Source organism: Vicia villosa, unplaced genomic scaffold (genome assembly GCF_029867415.1).
Source record: "Vicia villosa cultivar HV-30 ecotype Madison, WI unplaced genomic scaffold, Vvil1.0 ctg.004367F_1_1, whole genome shotgun sequence".
In the NCBI taxonomy this organism is placed as follows: domain Eukaryota; kingdom Viridiplantae; phylum Streptophyta; class Magnoliopsida; order Fabales; family Fabaceae; genus Vicia; species Vicia villosa.
In genome coordinates this window covers 134852-151744 of record NW_026706423.1, presented here as the reverse complement: position 1 = coordinate 151744, position 16893 = coordinate 134852, and the positions used below count along the sequence as shown (strand labels likewise).

Here is a 16893-nt window from a genome sequence, read left to right as displayed (position 1 = left end):
TTAGTGTATAAAACATTTTCATGAATAATGGATATTTTTATTTTGTAATATTTGTAAATAAAAGTTTAGAATGTGTTACTGGGCCAAAGAAATCTTTAGTCCAATAACCCGCAAAACCGTTCATATGAACCCGTGATCCGTCTTAACCCAACCCGCTCAAACCGTGTGAAAAAATGGGCGGAATTGGGTCTTCATAAGTCAACCGCGGGTTGGATTGGGTGTAGGTTTTGGGCCCGAAACCGCCCAACCCGGCCCGTTGTCCACCCCTACATGCAACCAAACTTTTTTCAGTTGACTCCCCAGCAACAAAAACAAAGCAATAAATAATTTACTCATTTTTCACCATTATAATATTCCTTTTAATATAATATAATATAATATTAAATCAAATATAAACATTTTCTTCCTTTTTCTCAAACTCTTCATCTTCTTTTCCTTCTTCACTTTCTCTTTCTTCCTTTCAGTTTTCTCTGTTCCCACTTTCCTAAACCCCATAAATCCTTTACCGTTAACACCAATGATTTCCACTAACCTTACTCTTCCAAATCTCTCTACTGTTTAAACCCGACCCGAATCCATTCCCGGATCGGATCTGTTAACAGAGAAAAATGTACAAGAACCAGCTTCAAGAGCTGGCACAAAGAAGCTGCTTCAACCTCCCTTCCTACACGTGCATTCGAGAAGGTCCCGATCACGCGCCGCGGTTTAAAGCCACCGTTAACTTTAACGGCGAGATCTTCGAGTGTCCGCAGTATTGTTCAACTCTCCGTCAAGCCGAACACTCCGCTGCTGAGGTGGCACTCGGTTCTCTCTCCCACCGTGGTCCCTCTCATTCTCTCGCTGCGAAAATCCTTGTGAGTTTGTTTGTGTTACTTCGCACTTTCACTGTCGGTGCTTCTGCTTCTGCTTCTGCTTCGGTTTCTATTTTTGTTTTTGTTTTCGACAATTACGTAAATGCCCTTGTCCTTGCTCCTTTTTTTCACTTCATTTATGATTTTGATTTGTGACTGTTCAATGCTGTTTTCTTCTGTTTTTCGTGATTTTGATTTTTTGTTCTTATGTTTGTTCAACAAAGATGATGCTGATTTTATGATTATCGATTTATCATTGAATATTTGCTGTATTTTGAATGGGGGTAAAATTGGAAACGAGTAAAATTGATATGAACTCGGTGTATATTTTACTTATCAGTTTAAATTTTCAGGATGAGACGGGAGTGTACAAGAATCTGTTACAGGAAATTGCGCAAAGGGTTGGTGCGCCTTTGCCGCAATACACGACTTTCCGGTCAGGCTTAGGGCATCTACCTGTTTTTACGGGGACGGTAGAGTTAGCTGGGATTACGTTTACAGGTGAACATGCGAAGAATAAGAAACAAGCAGAGAAGAATGCAGCTATGGCTGCTTGGTCGTCTCTAAAGCAATGTAAGTGGCTACCGATATTTTGTGTAAAAGGTTTTGTTCGATGAAAAGAATCAAAGGTTTATATTGTGATTGTGATCTTTGATATTGCGAAGAATCAAAGAAATACACTTGATGTAATCTCAATTGTGGTGTGTGTTGTAGTTTGGAGGCCTTAAAAACCGGATGTTGAGGCCACCATCGCGGTCGTAGATTTTGCCTACTTGTTTTTAAAGCCCTAGCAATCCTTAGTCTAATTATGTTTCCTTTATTCTAGTCATTCTTATAAGGCATGCAGCAATTGAATTAGGTCATAACATACTCATGCATTTCCACATCTAATTTGTGGTAAGGGCGAATATGAACTTTAACACGTCAATAACCAGCTTCCTTATGCTTTGTACCTGTTTATTTTGGTCCCATCTCGCAAGTAGTTTTCCTTCAAAACACGTACTATTACGTGCCGGATAGTTTTGCCTCTTCTTTTTTGACAGTATGAAGTCCGTTTTAGCTGAGTTTTATGCGGATAGTAGCAATTCTCACCACTAGAGTCGCAATGCAAAATGGTTTTAAGCATTGTTGTCAATTGCAGATGACAAGAAATTGTGTTTTGTTCAAACTATGCAATGCTAGTTATAGCGACACTATTTTACAACACTTTGTACTAATAAGCGTATCATGAAACAATAGTGATTTGTTTGAATTCTGCTAAGCTATTTGCGCTGTAGCACTATTATAGCCGCTATTTGACAACATTGATTTTAAGTTCTTTGTTGCATCCTGCTTTTGAATCGGCAGATCACAACTGAGATATGGCCACTGTATATGGTCAAAATCTCTCCCTGTAGTAGGTATTGCACTGTGCAGGGGCGGTGGATTTAGGTCTTGTTTCTCTGCCCCGAAGCCTCATTCTCTCTTAGCATACAACGTTCTTATTGTTTTCCGACTATTCTACAATTCAATCATTTTCCAACTAAGCCTGTTAATTTTCCCGGCTACTTCTTTGTCAGTTGTCATAGCATTTTGGAAATTTACAACGCCATGCCACTGACCAGAGTTAACAGCTACAGTATATCTGTACTAATGTGATTTAGTGTAAAATTGACCAGAATTTTGTTCATTGACAGTGGCAAAAGAAACTGCGAGCTCCTCAACTGAACCGGAGAACAACGATGAACTAGAACAAATCACCATAGCACGGGCCTTACTAAACTACCGTCTGAAGGAAAAGATGGCAATGTCCAATCCAAATGCTCTGATTCCATTTCCAAAGAAGTTCCAGTTTCAAAATCCCAGACCGACCAGTCCTCAACCTCGACCGGCGACATCGAAGATACTTCCCCTAATTTGCCCAAAGACATCACCTCGTAACAGGCACCCTGCAATGGCATTGTCCAGCAGCGATCATAATTCCAATATGTCACCACTTTCTTCTGCACCAGAAAACAGATGGATGCGACGCCCAAAATTCCCTGCAGCAGGAGCAGCACCATATGTTCCGATTCGACATATGCGATCACCTTGCCAGGGAATTGCACCACCAGTTACCATAAGGACTGCGATTCCTGTATTCTCCCCGCCACCAGCCGCAGTGTCTCCTCAAGTAATGCAGCCTCATCCTGTGCGAGTTGCTCCTCCGATCAACATTCGTCAAGTAGTTCCAGCATATGCCGCTCCACAAGTTCGCAAAGATGAACATGTTCCCATCAGCAAAGACAATCTGGCACGAACACCATGTGCCACTACACCAGTTCGAGTAGACAAAACTGTTCCCAGCGTCAAAGTTGATCCAGCACCAGCATCAGCACCGGCAGAAAATGCTACTCCACCAGTTCAAGTAGACGAACCTCTTCCTATCAGCAAAGTCGATCCTGCTCCCCTACTCTATGCAGATGAATCTATTCCCATCAGCAAAGATGTTTCAGCACCAGCAGTTCAAGTAGACGAACCTCTTCTCATCAGCAAAGATGATCCAGCACCAACTGGTAGCACAGATAAAACCGACACCAAAACTGAGAATATTCCAGCAGAATCTGAGGCAGTGCAGAGATTGGAGCAGCTGAAAATTTGATCATGAGAATCTAGAGTTTGTTTCTCATATATCTTACAATGAGTGATGTAAAACATGGTGAAGGTTAGCATGAGCAGTGGAATGAATATATATGTGAAATTGAATAGCAGTTTAGCACATAATTTGCTCATATTTTTGTGATGCTTATGATTTTTATATTTTTCACTTCCCAAGCATGGTTCAATATGGTTACCAAAAGTTAGTACATCATTGTTCAATAAAAAAATATAATAGTGAACCCTTTAACATGTTCAGGAGAACCACAAATTCAAAGTGAAGATGGAAGATAATGGACGTTAGCTATTATAAAATAGACATTTCTGGTATAATACCACTCTCAAACCTTTTGGTGACAACACTCACTTCAATCTATATATTTAATTATTTTCTGAATTAGTACTATATCTTCTTTAAATAGCATTCAATGAGTTGAAAGACACACTCTTAGACTAGTTCAAATGTGAAATCACATTAAACCGTCTGAATTACATGTCAAGTCACTTTCATCACCGTTGTTCATTGATTTATAATAGTTGATAAATAGTTGATAAAACTATCTTCAATGGGAAAATTTATTTGGGTTGCTTGTATTACTTGTTATGGTACAAAAATGTCACATAGCATTTAAGTAATTTATAAACAATTTTAATCACTTAAATTCTAATGGATAATAAACAATTTATATTTGATCCCGCTAATTTATCTACTTTTTTAATTTTCATTTAATTTTAATTAAAATTTATATATTAATCAATTACTTTATATAATATGTAAAAAAATATGTTTTTTCCGTCTCTTTTATAAAGCTCTATGACAAATTTTATTATAATTTTTTTTTCATGAGTATTGGGATAGTCTTAGCAAATATAGTTCACTCGATAAAATGTCATTTTCCAGATAATTACTATATATGGGATTCTATCACCATGCATTATATTTTGGGTGCATCTCCAATCAAAAGGTTAAAAAATGTTGGATGTGTGAAATATTGATGTCGTTGTTTGAATCTAGAGTATAAAAAAAAAAAAAAAAAAGCATGACAAATCACAAGTCATGAGATACAACTGCCTCAAGCAGGATAGTTGAATTTCTATGATCTTCTCGACTAAATTGGAACTTCCATGTCACAAGACAACTTTTCCATTTTGAATGTGTACAATCAATGAAACTAATGTGCTAAGAAAGTAACGTGCTTCTTTTATTTGTAGTAAGAGTTTAAGGTTTTCATTGTCGGGCTCTCTTATACTTAGGCCCAACAATTATGTACACTCCATTACAAATCTTTTTAAGGGAAATATCTTTATACACCTACGAATGAAAAAAATCATTAAAAACTCTAAAATATCTTTTGGAGATTCTTCGAACGCAACACAAAAAAGTTGTTTCGAAGATGTATTTCCGAAAGTACCCTTAATGCGTGAAAAAGGTGTTTTGGATATGGATCTTCGAAACTCTGGACAATGATATTTTTTTTAAATCATCAACATTTTGATACATTATTAGATTAAAACGATAATAAAAATGCAAACGAAAAATGATAAGAAATAAAAAAACGATAATAAACACAATATATTGTTCTGGAATAGTAAAAACTAATACATAAATTGTTCATAAATTATTCTGGAATAAAAAAAAAACATAGCCTATTGTGTATGCCTAATCCTCACCCCTGACCCTTCTTCTGCCTCCTGTATCCCACCGCATTTCGCTGCATCCCTAGCCATCCTCTCTACGATGGCCACCGCCTTATGACCGCCCCTCTCGATGATACCTATGTCCAAAACCTCATGCCCAATCAACTAGGGGTGTTTGCGGTGCGATTTTGACGGTTCTAACGTAAAAAACCATCAGAATCGCAAGCGGAAAAAGTGTGCGGTTCGGTTTGGTTCGGTTGGCTTTTAGAAATAAAACCAAACCAATGCGGTTTGGATTGGTTCGTTTTTTTTTACAAAAATTTATTGAGCCATACATACACATATTGATGACAACATAACTTTGTATTTAGTCATTTATGCGTTATCAAATAACAACAAAATTCATCATATTTGGATAACAACTTTTGTATATATATATATATATATATATATATATATATATATATATATATATATATATATATATATATATATATATATATATATATATATATATATAAGATAAAAATGGAATAAAAAACCTAAATTAGTAGCATAAAATAGTATTAAAAATATTATAAAGAAGTAAAAGAAGAGGAGATGAAATATTAGAGAAGATGAAAAAGAAAAAATTGGATAAGTAGAGGAACATTAAAAACGTAATTGAAAATGGGAACAATAGAATAAAAATAATAAGATGAAAAAGAAAAAATTTAAGAGATGAAAAACTAGAAAAGAATATGTGATACGATACGTATTTGGAAAAGAAGATGAGAAGAAGGTGCAATACCGCTAGGAGAAATTTCAGAAGACTTAAACTAAAACTTTAAGTGTGAGGAAGAGAAAATTATTTGTAATCGTAAGACTTAGGCATAATAGGTTTGAGTTTGGGTTGGATATACGTTAATTGAAGTTTTGGACGTTGTAACATAATGCGGTTTGGTTAGGTTTAATTCGGTTTGTAAAATACAAACTGCAAACCAAACCGAACCGCGCAGTTTGTTAAAAAATGACCTAAACACATCCAAACCAAATGCAGTATTTTAGGATTTCGGTTTGGTTTGGTTCGATTTTGCAGTTTTCTATCGGGCCGGTTTGATTTTGAACACCCCTACAATCAACTGTATCCGCCTATAGACCAGCAAGAGATTAGTGGCATGGTTATCCTCGGCCTGATGATTCTCCAAGATATCCTTATGAGTTGGCCTAGGTGGACGTCCAAGAGCATCCGGTGTCATGATAGGGTGTGACACTATGTAGAACCATTTCACGTATCCCTCTATACAATGCCAACTGTTGGGTGGCTGCATCAATCAATACTCCTTTGGAACCATATGATGCTCCCAATCCTCAAAGATGTCATCGAGATATCAGAGGATAATGGTGTCAGGAGCAGTCTGAAATGGAGATTTGGGTATGGTCTGAACATAGTCAAACTGCTGCGTGCATCGCTCTGGTAAATACCTGACCATAGTGACGATTCCACATGTCAACCACCCGGAGTACAATGCGACAGAGTCGAATGGGATAATCTCCATGTGATCCTCGAATGGTGTCCACGGGATGTCATCATGAACAGTCTGATCAAGATACACCTGGAACGACAACACAACTTGATTCCCTATGTGGGGGATATACATGGAAGCACTCAACATCTCCTCCATATACTGCGAATCAAGATTAAAACCATGAATGCAGTGGAAGTGAAAAATGATCCATCCCTGAAAACCGAATACGAGTCATGTAAGAACAAATTAGTAATAGTAAATAAAATTTAATACTTGGCATGAAAGGTACTGTCAGCAGTGTCGCAAAGTCTGCCAACTACCTGGTCCTCCCGTTAGAAGCTTCATTCAGCTTTTGGTATAGGTATACCAAATAGCCGGCCCCCAGTTCCACTCCCTCATTGTATCCAAATCCATGAAGTACCGGAGGTATGTTGCATCCACGTAGTTTGCACTTTTGTCCACAAAAAGGGACGTGCCAAACAATAACATGAAGTAACACCTCAAAGCACACTGACAGTGATACTGAACAAAGAAGTCATCTCCCCTAGTCTCGCAATCAGGTGCCATAACAAGGTGGTCGTGATAAAGGTCCTTCAAGAATGAGAACTTGGCATGAGCTCCATCAGTCGAGGAACACTGCTCATATGCCTTTTCTGGTTGAGCTCCCAAATAGTCAACCATCCATTTAGTGGTGACATCATGAGTGATTTGGGAGTGGTTAAGTAACCTCCCTCTGATAGGGAGGTGTAGTAGGAAGGCGACGTCATCAAGTGTGATCGTCATCTCCCCAACAGGAAAGTGGAAAGATGACGTCTCCTTGTGTCATCTCTCGACAAATGCCCCCTGCTTGTTGTGGGTGATAGTGATGAAACCATAACAATAAAGTCTGGCAAGTGATCGGTCACCATTTCTACTTAATTTCGTCATAAATTCATCTAGTTTTAGTTAATTTGTGTGCATTATGTTTTTGTTCCATTTATCTTGTCTATTAGGTGCTTTTGATCTCGTTTGGTAATCGTTGTAGGTTGGCTTTGGATTGAAGAAAGATCTCAAGTCCAAGTGGTACACGTAAAGGATAAAAAGAGCAAAAATGGAGTGAATAGGCAGAAGCTGACACGGGTAGCCCGTGTCACCTGACACGGCCGTGTCAGACCTCCTGAAGAAGTCTCCCCAAAGTGGAAGAAGCTGACACGGTCTGCCCGTGTCAAGTGACACGGCCGTGTCAGCTGGTGCGGACAGAAATTCTGATTTTTCTATTTTGTTATTTTTAAAGTACCAGGGGCATTTTGGGTGTTCTGTCTTGGACCTGAAAACCTAGAACAGATTAAAAGTGATTTTAAGACAAGGAGAAATCACTTTTTGCATCATACGATAGAATTCCAGAGAGAGGAGAAGATAGCTTCATCAAGGGTTTCGGAGACGAAGAGATTCAACGGTGGACACCATTGAAGATCAAAGTTCCCACTCATCTTTGTAATGTCCAAACTCTTTGATTTATGTTTCTTGAATATTATGAGAGGCTAAACCCCCCAATCCTAGGGGGTGTCCCTGATTTGATTTATAATAACTCTTTCGTATTTCGTTAATCAAATGTTCGTATTATTCAATTCGATTGTATAATGTTTTTAATGCTGTCTTTATCGGATCAATAAGGATTGTTCTATGGTTAACAATATGTAGGACTACGATTGTTAAGGTTTGTATACAATTGAACCGTATAGTTATCACCTAGGACTAGGGATACCGTATGGTTATTTAGAAATTCTTGATTAATCAAAGATTTGGTTTTCTCCTATGTCTCTAAGGACTTAGGTAATAGGATTATAAACCAAAAGGTTTTCACTAAGGACTTAGGGAAAACATCCTTAAGAATAAATAATTGAATTCTATGAACTTGTTAAAGAAATCTTAATCCAGAGGAGTTATAGAGTAAATCACACACCTTACCTTGGCATTTTTCTCATATTATAAAAAGCTCAACTTTAATTTCAGCTTACTTGTATTATTTCAACTTATTTCACTGATAATCAAAAGCACCCCTATGCTCTTTTGTTTAATTGACTCATTATAATAACTTATATTTCTTACGCAGTCATCGAGATCGATACTTGGGGTAAACCCATTATAACTACATCGGTGAAAATAATACACTTGCTATTTTTCCGATCAGCAAGTCCCGAGCCAAAAATAGCCTCCCTGAGCCAATCTGCATCAGGATGATACAAATCAAATATTTTCTGCGCGTGGTTCACGGAATTTAGTGGCAATCGTTCCTGTAAACATAAATATTATTAAGGGTTAAATGGCTTTCACCCCCTGCAATAGTAGCGAGATTTGATTTCCCCCCTATTAAAAAAAATTTAGTCTTCGCCCCTTAGAAAAAATGATTATGTTTTCAGACACCCCCTATTCCATGTTTGGCTGACTAGGCTGGAAGAATCTTGCTGACTGGGCGCCATAATCCATGTTTGGCTGACTGGGCGTAGGACGTGGCTGCCTTTGGAAAGCTTGGAAAAATTGCAAATTAATAAGTTGCAAAAGCTGGGATTCGAACCCAGGTCACTAAGGCGACTCCTCGGAGCAGAAGTGGATATTCCCTCAACTTCCTCCCGCAGTACCCAACTGCGTCCTCAAACCCCACTAGACTACTTAGCTCTCTCACGTCGAGCAAAAGCAGTTTGGCTTGGCCTGCCGAGTCTCATTTTGTTCGGGATCTCAACCATTTTTCATAGAAAAAGAATAATCAATACTCAAAGGGAAGGAACCAAATCAGGTTTGAAAAAGTTTATAAAAAAATAACTCAGGAATTATTTCGAAAGTGCATATCCGAAACTTCTCAAAGGTGTTTTTGTAGATACACTTCTGAAAACACCTACAACTGCCATTTTTTAACCTTCAACCTATTTACAAGTTACACTAAAACAGACACATTTTACAAGTTATACTTCAACCTATTAAATTTAAATGATTCTAATCAATTTATTATACACATACAAAGTAGAACAAAGGATTCAGATAAACTTACTCAAACTTGGAGCTTTGAAAGTTGTTGAAATGTGTTGAAATAAGGAATTGAACTGAGTGGAAATGAGTAAAAATTAGTTCAAATGAGTTTTGATTAAGGTTTTGGGGTGTTTAGGTGTTTGGGTTTGAAACAAAATAGAATGAGGGGTTTCTGTCATTGGTTTGTTGTATATACCCTAATTTGGAGAAGCATCTCCGAAAAGCCTCCAAATTTTAAAAAAGTGGGTGAATTTGGAGATGTATCTCCGAAACACCCCTGACTTTGACCAAAAAGGTGTTTTAGAGATGCATCTTTGAAAAAACCCCTAACAAAACGAAATGTGGTGCGTTCGGAGGTGCATCTCCGATTTCAGGGGTTAAAACAAGAATTTAGCATGAGGCCCCTAAGAAGGTTAAAAGGTGTATAAAGAAATTCCCTCTTTCTATACACTCCACTACCAACATTTTTTTTCAATTCAAACATTGTAATCGTGTTGTTAGAAGGATCTTGACTTAATTAGTCACGAAGTACCGTAATTTAATTTAATGTTTTACCTTAGTCACGTATCAAATAAACGTTTCATTTTAGTCCCTTAAAACCTTTCGTTAGAAATGTGATCTCTTTTGTTAAATTTTGAGAAAAGTATTAAGTTGTAATGATGAGGCAAACATTTTATAAACGTATAATCATTTCCATTCAGAAGAAAATCGTAAAAAATATAGTGTCATGCATTTTCTAGGGCTCCACCTTCATCTTCTTCATCTTCAAAATTTCTCTTCAGTGTCAAAGAATTATACCTGTGCTTGAATGTCAAACAACCAAAGTTCTTAGATACTTAGATTTGTACTTAGAAGAAACACGAAGACAAAATGTTTTTGCCAAGAGAAATGTGTTCTTCGTATTATGATATACATGAACATTTTGAACTTTGGGAATAAAATTTGGGATTGTAGAAAATACATAAATCACATGAAAAAGGGTTGTGATTTTTCAAGTGATTAGGTGATGAAATTGTTGACTAAAGGAATTTGAAGATTAAAGGCATAAGAAAAAAAATTCAAATTGAAGAATGAAGTTATCTACACAAAAGGATGGTTGAAAATGTTAATGGTGGTTGAGATTTTTAGTTTATGGGTGAATATAGTGATTTTGAAAAATGTATTTTAAATAGGGTTAGTTTAAAAGACGTGTTGGTTTAATATCATGAGAAAATTATGTAAAAGTTGTAATGATTTACCGTCATAAGAAAATCATGTAAAAGTTGTGTTGGTTTAATGAATTTTTTTAGAATATTGATTAAATTTGTTGTAACTCTTCTATAACTCTCGTTTATAAAGTCTAAAGCTTGTTAAAATTATGCTAAAACTGATTTATAATGTTGACAATATAACTGTTTACAAAACTATGTTAAAACAAGGTCATAAAGTATGCTAAAATTCTACTATATCTTTGGCAATAAAAATCGTTAAAACTTTTTGGATTAACCCATGTTGAACAAATTATCATAACATGTTGAACATATCAACATATTTTTGTGACTTTTAATTGACCACAAATTCATAACTCTTTTGGATCAACCAAATTTAAACTCTTTGGATCAATAGAATTTCATATACATAATTGAGAAAAATCTTGTTACATAAATTGATTCAAATTAATGGCATTAAATTGAGGTAGGAAGAACAATTCCTTCCCTAGTAGCCATGGAATAACCCCCACCCTCTCATGGTTTTGGGCCTTGGTACTTAGTGAGTCAGGGGGTGGCCTTCAACCAACCTTTTTGTCCCCTTGATAACAACATGTAACATCCTAAATTTTCTATTTCCATTTATTTAATGGTTATTTTATTATTAGTATAATTATTTAATTATTAGTTGGTGTGATAATTATTTAATTGTGCGTTATTATGCTAATGGGGTTAATTGAACTAATAGTAATGAGATAATAACTATTAGGCCTAATTAACTAAAATGTGGAATTAGGTGCATTAAGCCCAACAAGAATAGAGATAGTAAGAGGGGTTATGTGAGAAACCTAAGTTAGAAGAGAAAAGAAAGAAAAGAGGCTAGAGAGAAAGAGAAGAGAAGAAAGAAGAGAAAGAAGGGAGAAATTGAAGGGAACTAGTGTCATACCCCAATTTTTGACCCTAAGATCATACATCGATTGCATTCAATCATCAATCAAGAGCACCGTTGTGGAGTTTTATCTTTGATACTGAGATTATCTCTGAGGGGAATTATCGAGTATCTATAGCCTTTAATTTGTTTTATACAAACCAAAATCTAAAAATATGTATTTTGTCTCTTTTGTTTATATTTTACAGGTAAAAGATCGGGCAGAAATCAAAACAGTGCAAGAAAACAGATTTTTGAAGATTTCACTATGGAAATCGATTTACCCATGAGGGAGATCGATTTCCCTGGGGCGAAATTCAAAAAATATAAGGAGGGAAGCATGACATCATTTGGCACCAATTTTCTTTGATCATTTTTGTCATTTTACCAATTTTCCACCTCATCAAAATTAATTCCCTTCATTAAACCTTTTTTAAACCCATTTTACCATTTTTTACCATTTAAACACCAATTAAACACAAATTAATTACCAAATGCAAAAAGACCAAATTGCCACTACTCTCGCTCCCATCCTATAAATAGAGGTCTCTACTCCCTCATTTCTTAAGCTTTGAGAGCCAAAAAATCCTTTGCAATTTCTCTACTCATCCCTACCAAATTCACCAAAGCTCTTTTTCTTTCATACAGTTTGTGAGTCACAACTTGAACCTTACAAACTTTGAGCTAAACCACCATCCATTTCACTCTTTTTTCTTCAATTGTTGAGAGATCAAGATTTGTGTTGGTGATTCTTGAAGTAGATCTAAGTTTTGTTCAAGATTTGGTAATTTTCTTCATCTTTATTCATCCATCATAATGTGATTCTTTTGTGCTTGTGTGTGATGCATCTTTGATGCTATATTGGTCCTATTTGATGGTGAATTGATGGAAGATTCGTGCTCCAATTCATATGTGATCATAAGGTGTTTGTATGTTTGCTTAAGTCAAGTTTTATGCTTCTTAATGCTGATTTTTTGAAAACTGCACTGAGGAAATCGATTTCCTCCTTAGGGAAATCAATTTCCATTCCGTTTCTGCGCCAGATTTAAAAACCTGCATTAAGGAAATCGATTTCCTCCTTAGGCAAATCGATTTCCCCTGAGACAGAATGTGTTTTTTTGCCTTTTTTATGCTTGTTTTGGCTTCCTTCTTCCTCCACTTCATTAATATCATTGGATCTAGGATGTTGATAGGTTTGAAATGACCAAATCCATAATATTAGATGAATGATATTAATGATAGTATGAGTTGATTATCTTTTATGCATTTTATTCTTCTTCTCCTTCTTTTTTCTTTTGATCGATGAAAGTCTTAATACTTTGAGAATTCTTATGGATTCTTGGTAAAGACTAGATCGTTACCTATTTTCTTTTTGTACGGTATTGCTTTCGGAGAATGATCTACATATCATTTCTCTCGCATGCATTAGCACATAAAGTTTTGACCGGCCTCGTTGTAGGGTGATTTCTACATAAATCACTTGGCGATCTGCTTAACATAGCGCAATATTTCGTGTCCTGAATAAAAAAAGATCAAATATGGAAGAGAATTGTATGCGGTTGATTTAAGACTTATGGAAATTTATCGTGTAGTCGCTATGATTTTATCAAGCTTCTGATAAAGTTCCATTGAATTTAAATCCGAGAACATCCTTCACTCACCATCGATCTTTATTACTAACTTTGATAACATACTTGACAAGTTTCAAGATGGTTATCTTTAACATCTAACAATTGACTTTAATTTCCGCAATTTATTATACCGCTCTTTATATTTCTCGCTTTACCGCTTTATTTTATCATTTCATCATATTTACATTCCGCTATTTTTTCTTTGTCCATTTGGACGTTTATATTTCCGCTATTTTTTCTTTGTCCATTTAGACACTATGTTTATGTTTCCGTTATTTTCCCTTTGTCCACTTGGACCATACTTTACTTTTATGCTAAAACACTAATAAACAACAAAAATCTAAAAAACACATAAGGCTCTCTTTTGGACTATTGGTTACTATCCCTAGCATTTTGGAGATTTGGACTTATGGACTTAGTACCTCTGGACCCTTATGATATTGTTACTCTGCTGTTATTCTGTCTGTCTGGCATTGGATTGTTGTCTGTTTATGTGTGCAGGTATTTCCTTGAAAGCCCTTGATGGTTAATTCCAAGGCATTGATATAAGGATTTTACCCGAAAACAGCCGTTACTCTGCCCAATTTCCGTCAGAATTTTAATGTGCTTAATGCAAAGTGGTGCTAAAGATAATAAGTTCATCTGGACCCCCAAGTGTTAATGTGTTGGTATTGATAAGTCCAAATGATGGGAAATCTACCTTGACTCATAATGTCAAGTGTTGGCTTCTTCTTTGGTTAGACCGTTTCTTTCCTTAGCTTTTATTTTACGCAATAGGATAGCCTCTTCATCTCCTCCCACTTCTTAGATTTTCAAAATTTTCTCCCTTTTTCAAAAACCTTCTTATGTTTGTAAAACCTTTTTTAAAACTCTTTCTTTGAAAATATCTTTTGCCCTTAGTGGCTTTTTCTTCAAAGTTTAGACACCGTTAATTGTCGAAACGAGTGGTTATACCCCACGATTTTGAAATTGATTGATATAATGAGATCTTTTCCGCGTGAGTGAGCTAGTGGCATACTCGTTGATTTTATCCGAGTTGGAGCCCTTCTTTCATTTGCGATGCAAAGAACTCGTTTGTTCTCATGCCCAAGATCAATGGCTGAGTATTTCTCTTCGACGACGATAAAGTGTTTATTCGTTTTTAAAACGTTTTCCCCTTTTAAGCGGAACTACATTAGCTCTGACTTCTCCATTGCACCGAGGAGGTATGTAGGCACAAAGCTTAACGCTTTGCCGAGCTTATTTTAAAAATAAAACAAACCGTTTTTTAGCACACACGGCACAGATTTTCAAAAAGGTTCCTGTGGAGTACCACAGATATGAGGGGTGCTTTAAACCTTCCCCTCATATAATCAACACCCGTACCTGAGATATCTTTCTTGTTTTAAAAACAAAATTTTGGGTTTTACGTTCTTTTCCCTTTCCCTTTGAAAAAATAAAGCGCGGTGGCGATTTCAAACGAAATATTGATTCGAGTCAATCCCATGGCTTTGATCTCAGATTTTCCCCGCTACAACTAGAAGAAGAGGGATTTTGAACCTAAGGTAAGGGGAAGAATCCTTATTATTGTGGGTTGATATATATGTTAGGGATAGTAGTATGCTAGGTTGTTCAATCTCTTCATTTCCTCATAATATCAATTGCTAGGGTTTGTGTTGATTTCATAAAATTGTATGATTAAACCATGTTTTTGTTGTTATGAATGATGACCCATGATAGAAACATGTTTAAGAACCCTTATGTATGTGTTTTGTTGGTTGTTTGGTGGATTTTGATGCATTTGAATCGTTTTCCCGAAGTGCTGTGAATAAGGGATTTTTCCTAAAATCTCACATAACACGCCGTGAAGGTTGGACGCGCCGCGAGCAAAACTTTCTGACTTGTTTTCGAGCCGCGAAGTGTGTATGCGCCGCGACCTGTGTGAAATTTTGGAATTTTGGAATTTTGTGATTTTGATGATTTAACTTGGGAGCCTTATGCTTATGATTTAAGATGGACTTCCATGTATTTTAATAATTTATTCAATGATGTTTGGATAGATTTTGAATCGGAAATGAACTTATACATGAAACTTGTGTTTTGGTTATGTGAATTTGTGAATTGGGTGGATAACATGAATTGGCTTGTGTGCTATATGTTATATGTGATCATTACATGCAATGTGAATGCTTGTTTAATGATAAATGTGTATTGTGCAACATTTTGATGGATTATTTGAGTTGTGCGAATTATTGTGATATGCTTGGATAAGTAAGGTCGTGTGATAATCTTAGTTGCACATGTTATGAATATTGTTGCACATGCATTCATGGGGAGTTGGAACTCCGGTTAGCTTTGATCCTTGTGTGGAAATATAGGCGTAACTTTGTTCTTTTGTGGATTTGGAAGCGGTGAAGTTTATGTTCATATTTTGAGGGCTTTGGTCTTGTCCGGATCGGAAGAGTGGCTCTAATTCTTGAGTATAGAATCGGGAGCGGTGAGCTTGATACTCACATGGTACCACATGCATGAGTCGCATTAATTGCATTTCGAGTCACATTGCGTGTTATGTGATTGTTTGAATTGATGTGTTTACTTGTGTAATAATTAGAAGTTGTATTTTGTGCAATACTTATGGAACTTGTTCAAATTAGGAAGTGTGATGGATGATTATGCTATGGTATACTATATTCATTGTCGTGTTATATTTACTCATAATGATTTGAATTTTCACCCTTCTGTTTGAATGATGTTCATTCGTGACATCGTGCAGGTTCCGACGAGTAGCGTGCTTGCACAAAGATTTAGCCGAGGAGCTTATCGGATATTTCATTTTTAGCTAGGTAGTGAGTCAATGCTCTGATCATGTAACACTGGGGGTATTTGAACTCTTGTTTTGGATTTTGAATTATTGTTATCTTTCTTGTATTTTGACATGATGTTTTGGATATGTTATGTTAAAGGCTATGTTGCCTAGTCGTTGAAATCATATGACATATGTATGTGTGTGTGTGTGTGTGTGTATATATATATATATATATATATATATATATATGAGTTGATTATGTTATTATGATTTGGTAGATGGATATAGTATGGGATATATTCATTGAAATTGTTTGGAGAAATTACTATCCCGTTGCGATATGCATATTGATGAAACATGAAGTTTTCAAATTGTGTTATGAAACATGAAATTGCGATATGTATGTATGATTTTGGTTTTCATTGCTATGGAAACGACATGTGACACCCTATTTAATTATATGCATGTTATTACTCTGTGAATATACGTAATTATTTTTGGTTAGAAAAGGGGTGTTACACAACACCCTCGGGATGGTTGTGAAGGCTTGATGTTAATGACTCTCATAACTTCTGCCTCGAAAGGGAAAAATGGAAAAGAACCCTCTGTAGCAACCTGCCCTAAAAATTAAAGATTAGAGTTGCCACCTATTCTGAAGGGCGAAAAGGAAACCCTACGTAGTTAAGAGATCGGGGTAAGATACTATATTCAGATCGAGGGAAGGTGTTAGGCACCCTCAACCCTTT

At 36.0% G+C, this 16893-nt stretch overlaps 1 protein-coding gene across 1 annotated transcript; it reads left to right on the top strand.

Moving 5' to 3' along the window:
• Positions 1 to 412: 412 nt before the first annotated feature.
• On the top strand, positions 413 to 3676 carry LOC131642009 (double-stranded RNA-binding protein 2-like). The gene is made up of 3 exons (XM_058912298.1): positions 413 to 854; positions 1205 to 1424; positions 2528 to 3676. The coding sequence occupies exons 1-3, from the start codon at positions 609 to 611 to the stop codon at positions 3469 to 3471; spliced, it is 1410 nt and encodes a 469-aa protein (XP_058768281.1). The 5' UTR covers positions 413 to 608; the 3' UTR covers positions 3472 to 3676.
• Positions 3677 to 16893: the final 13217 nt, after the last annotated feature.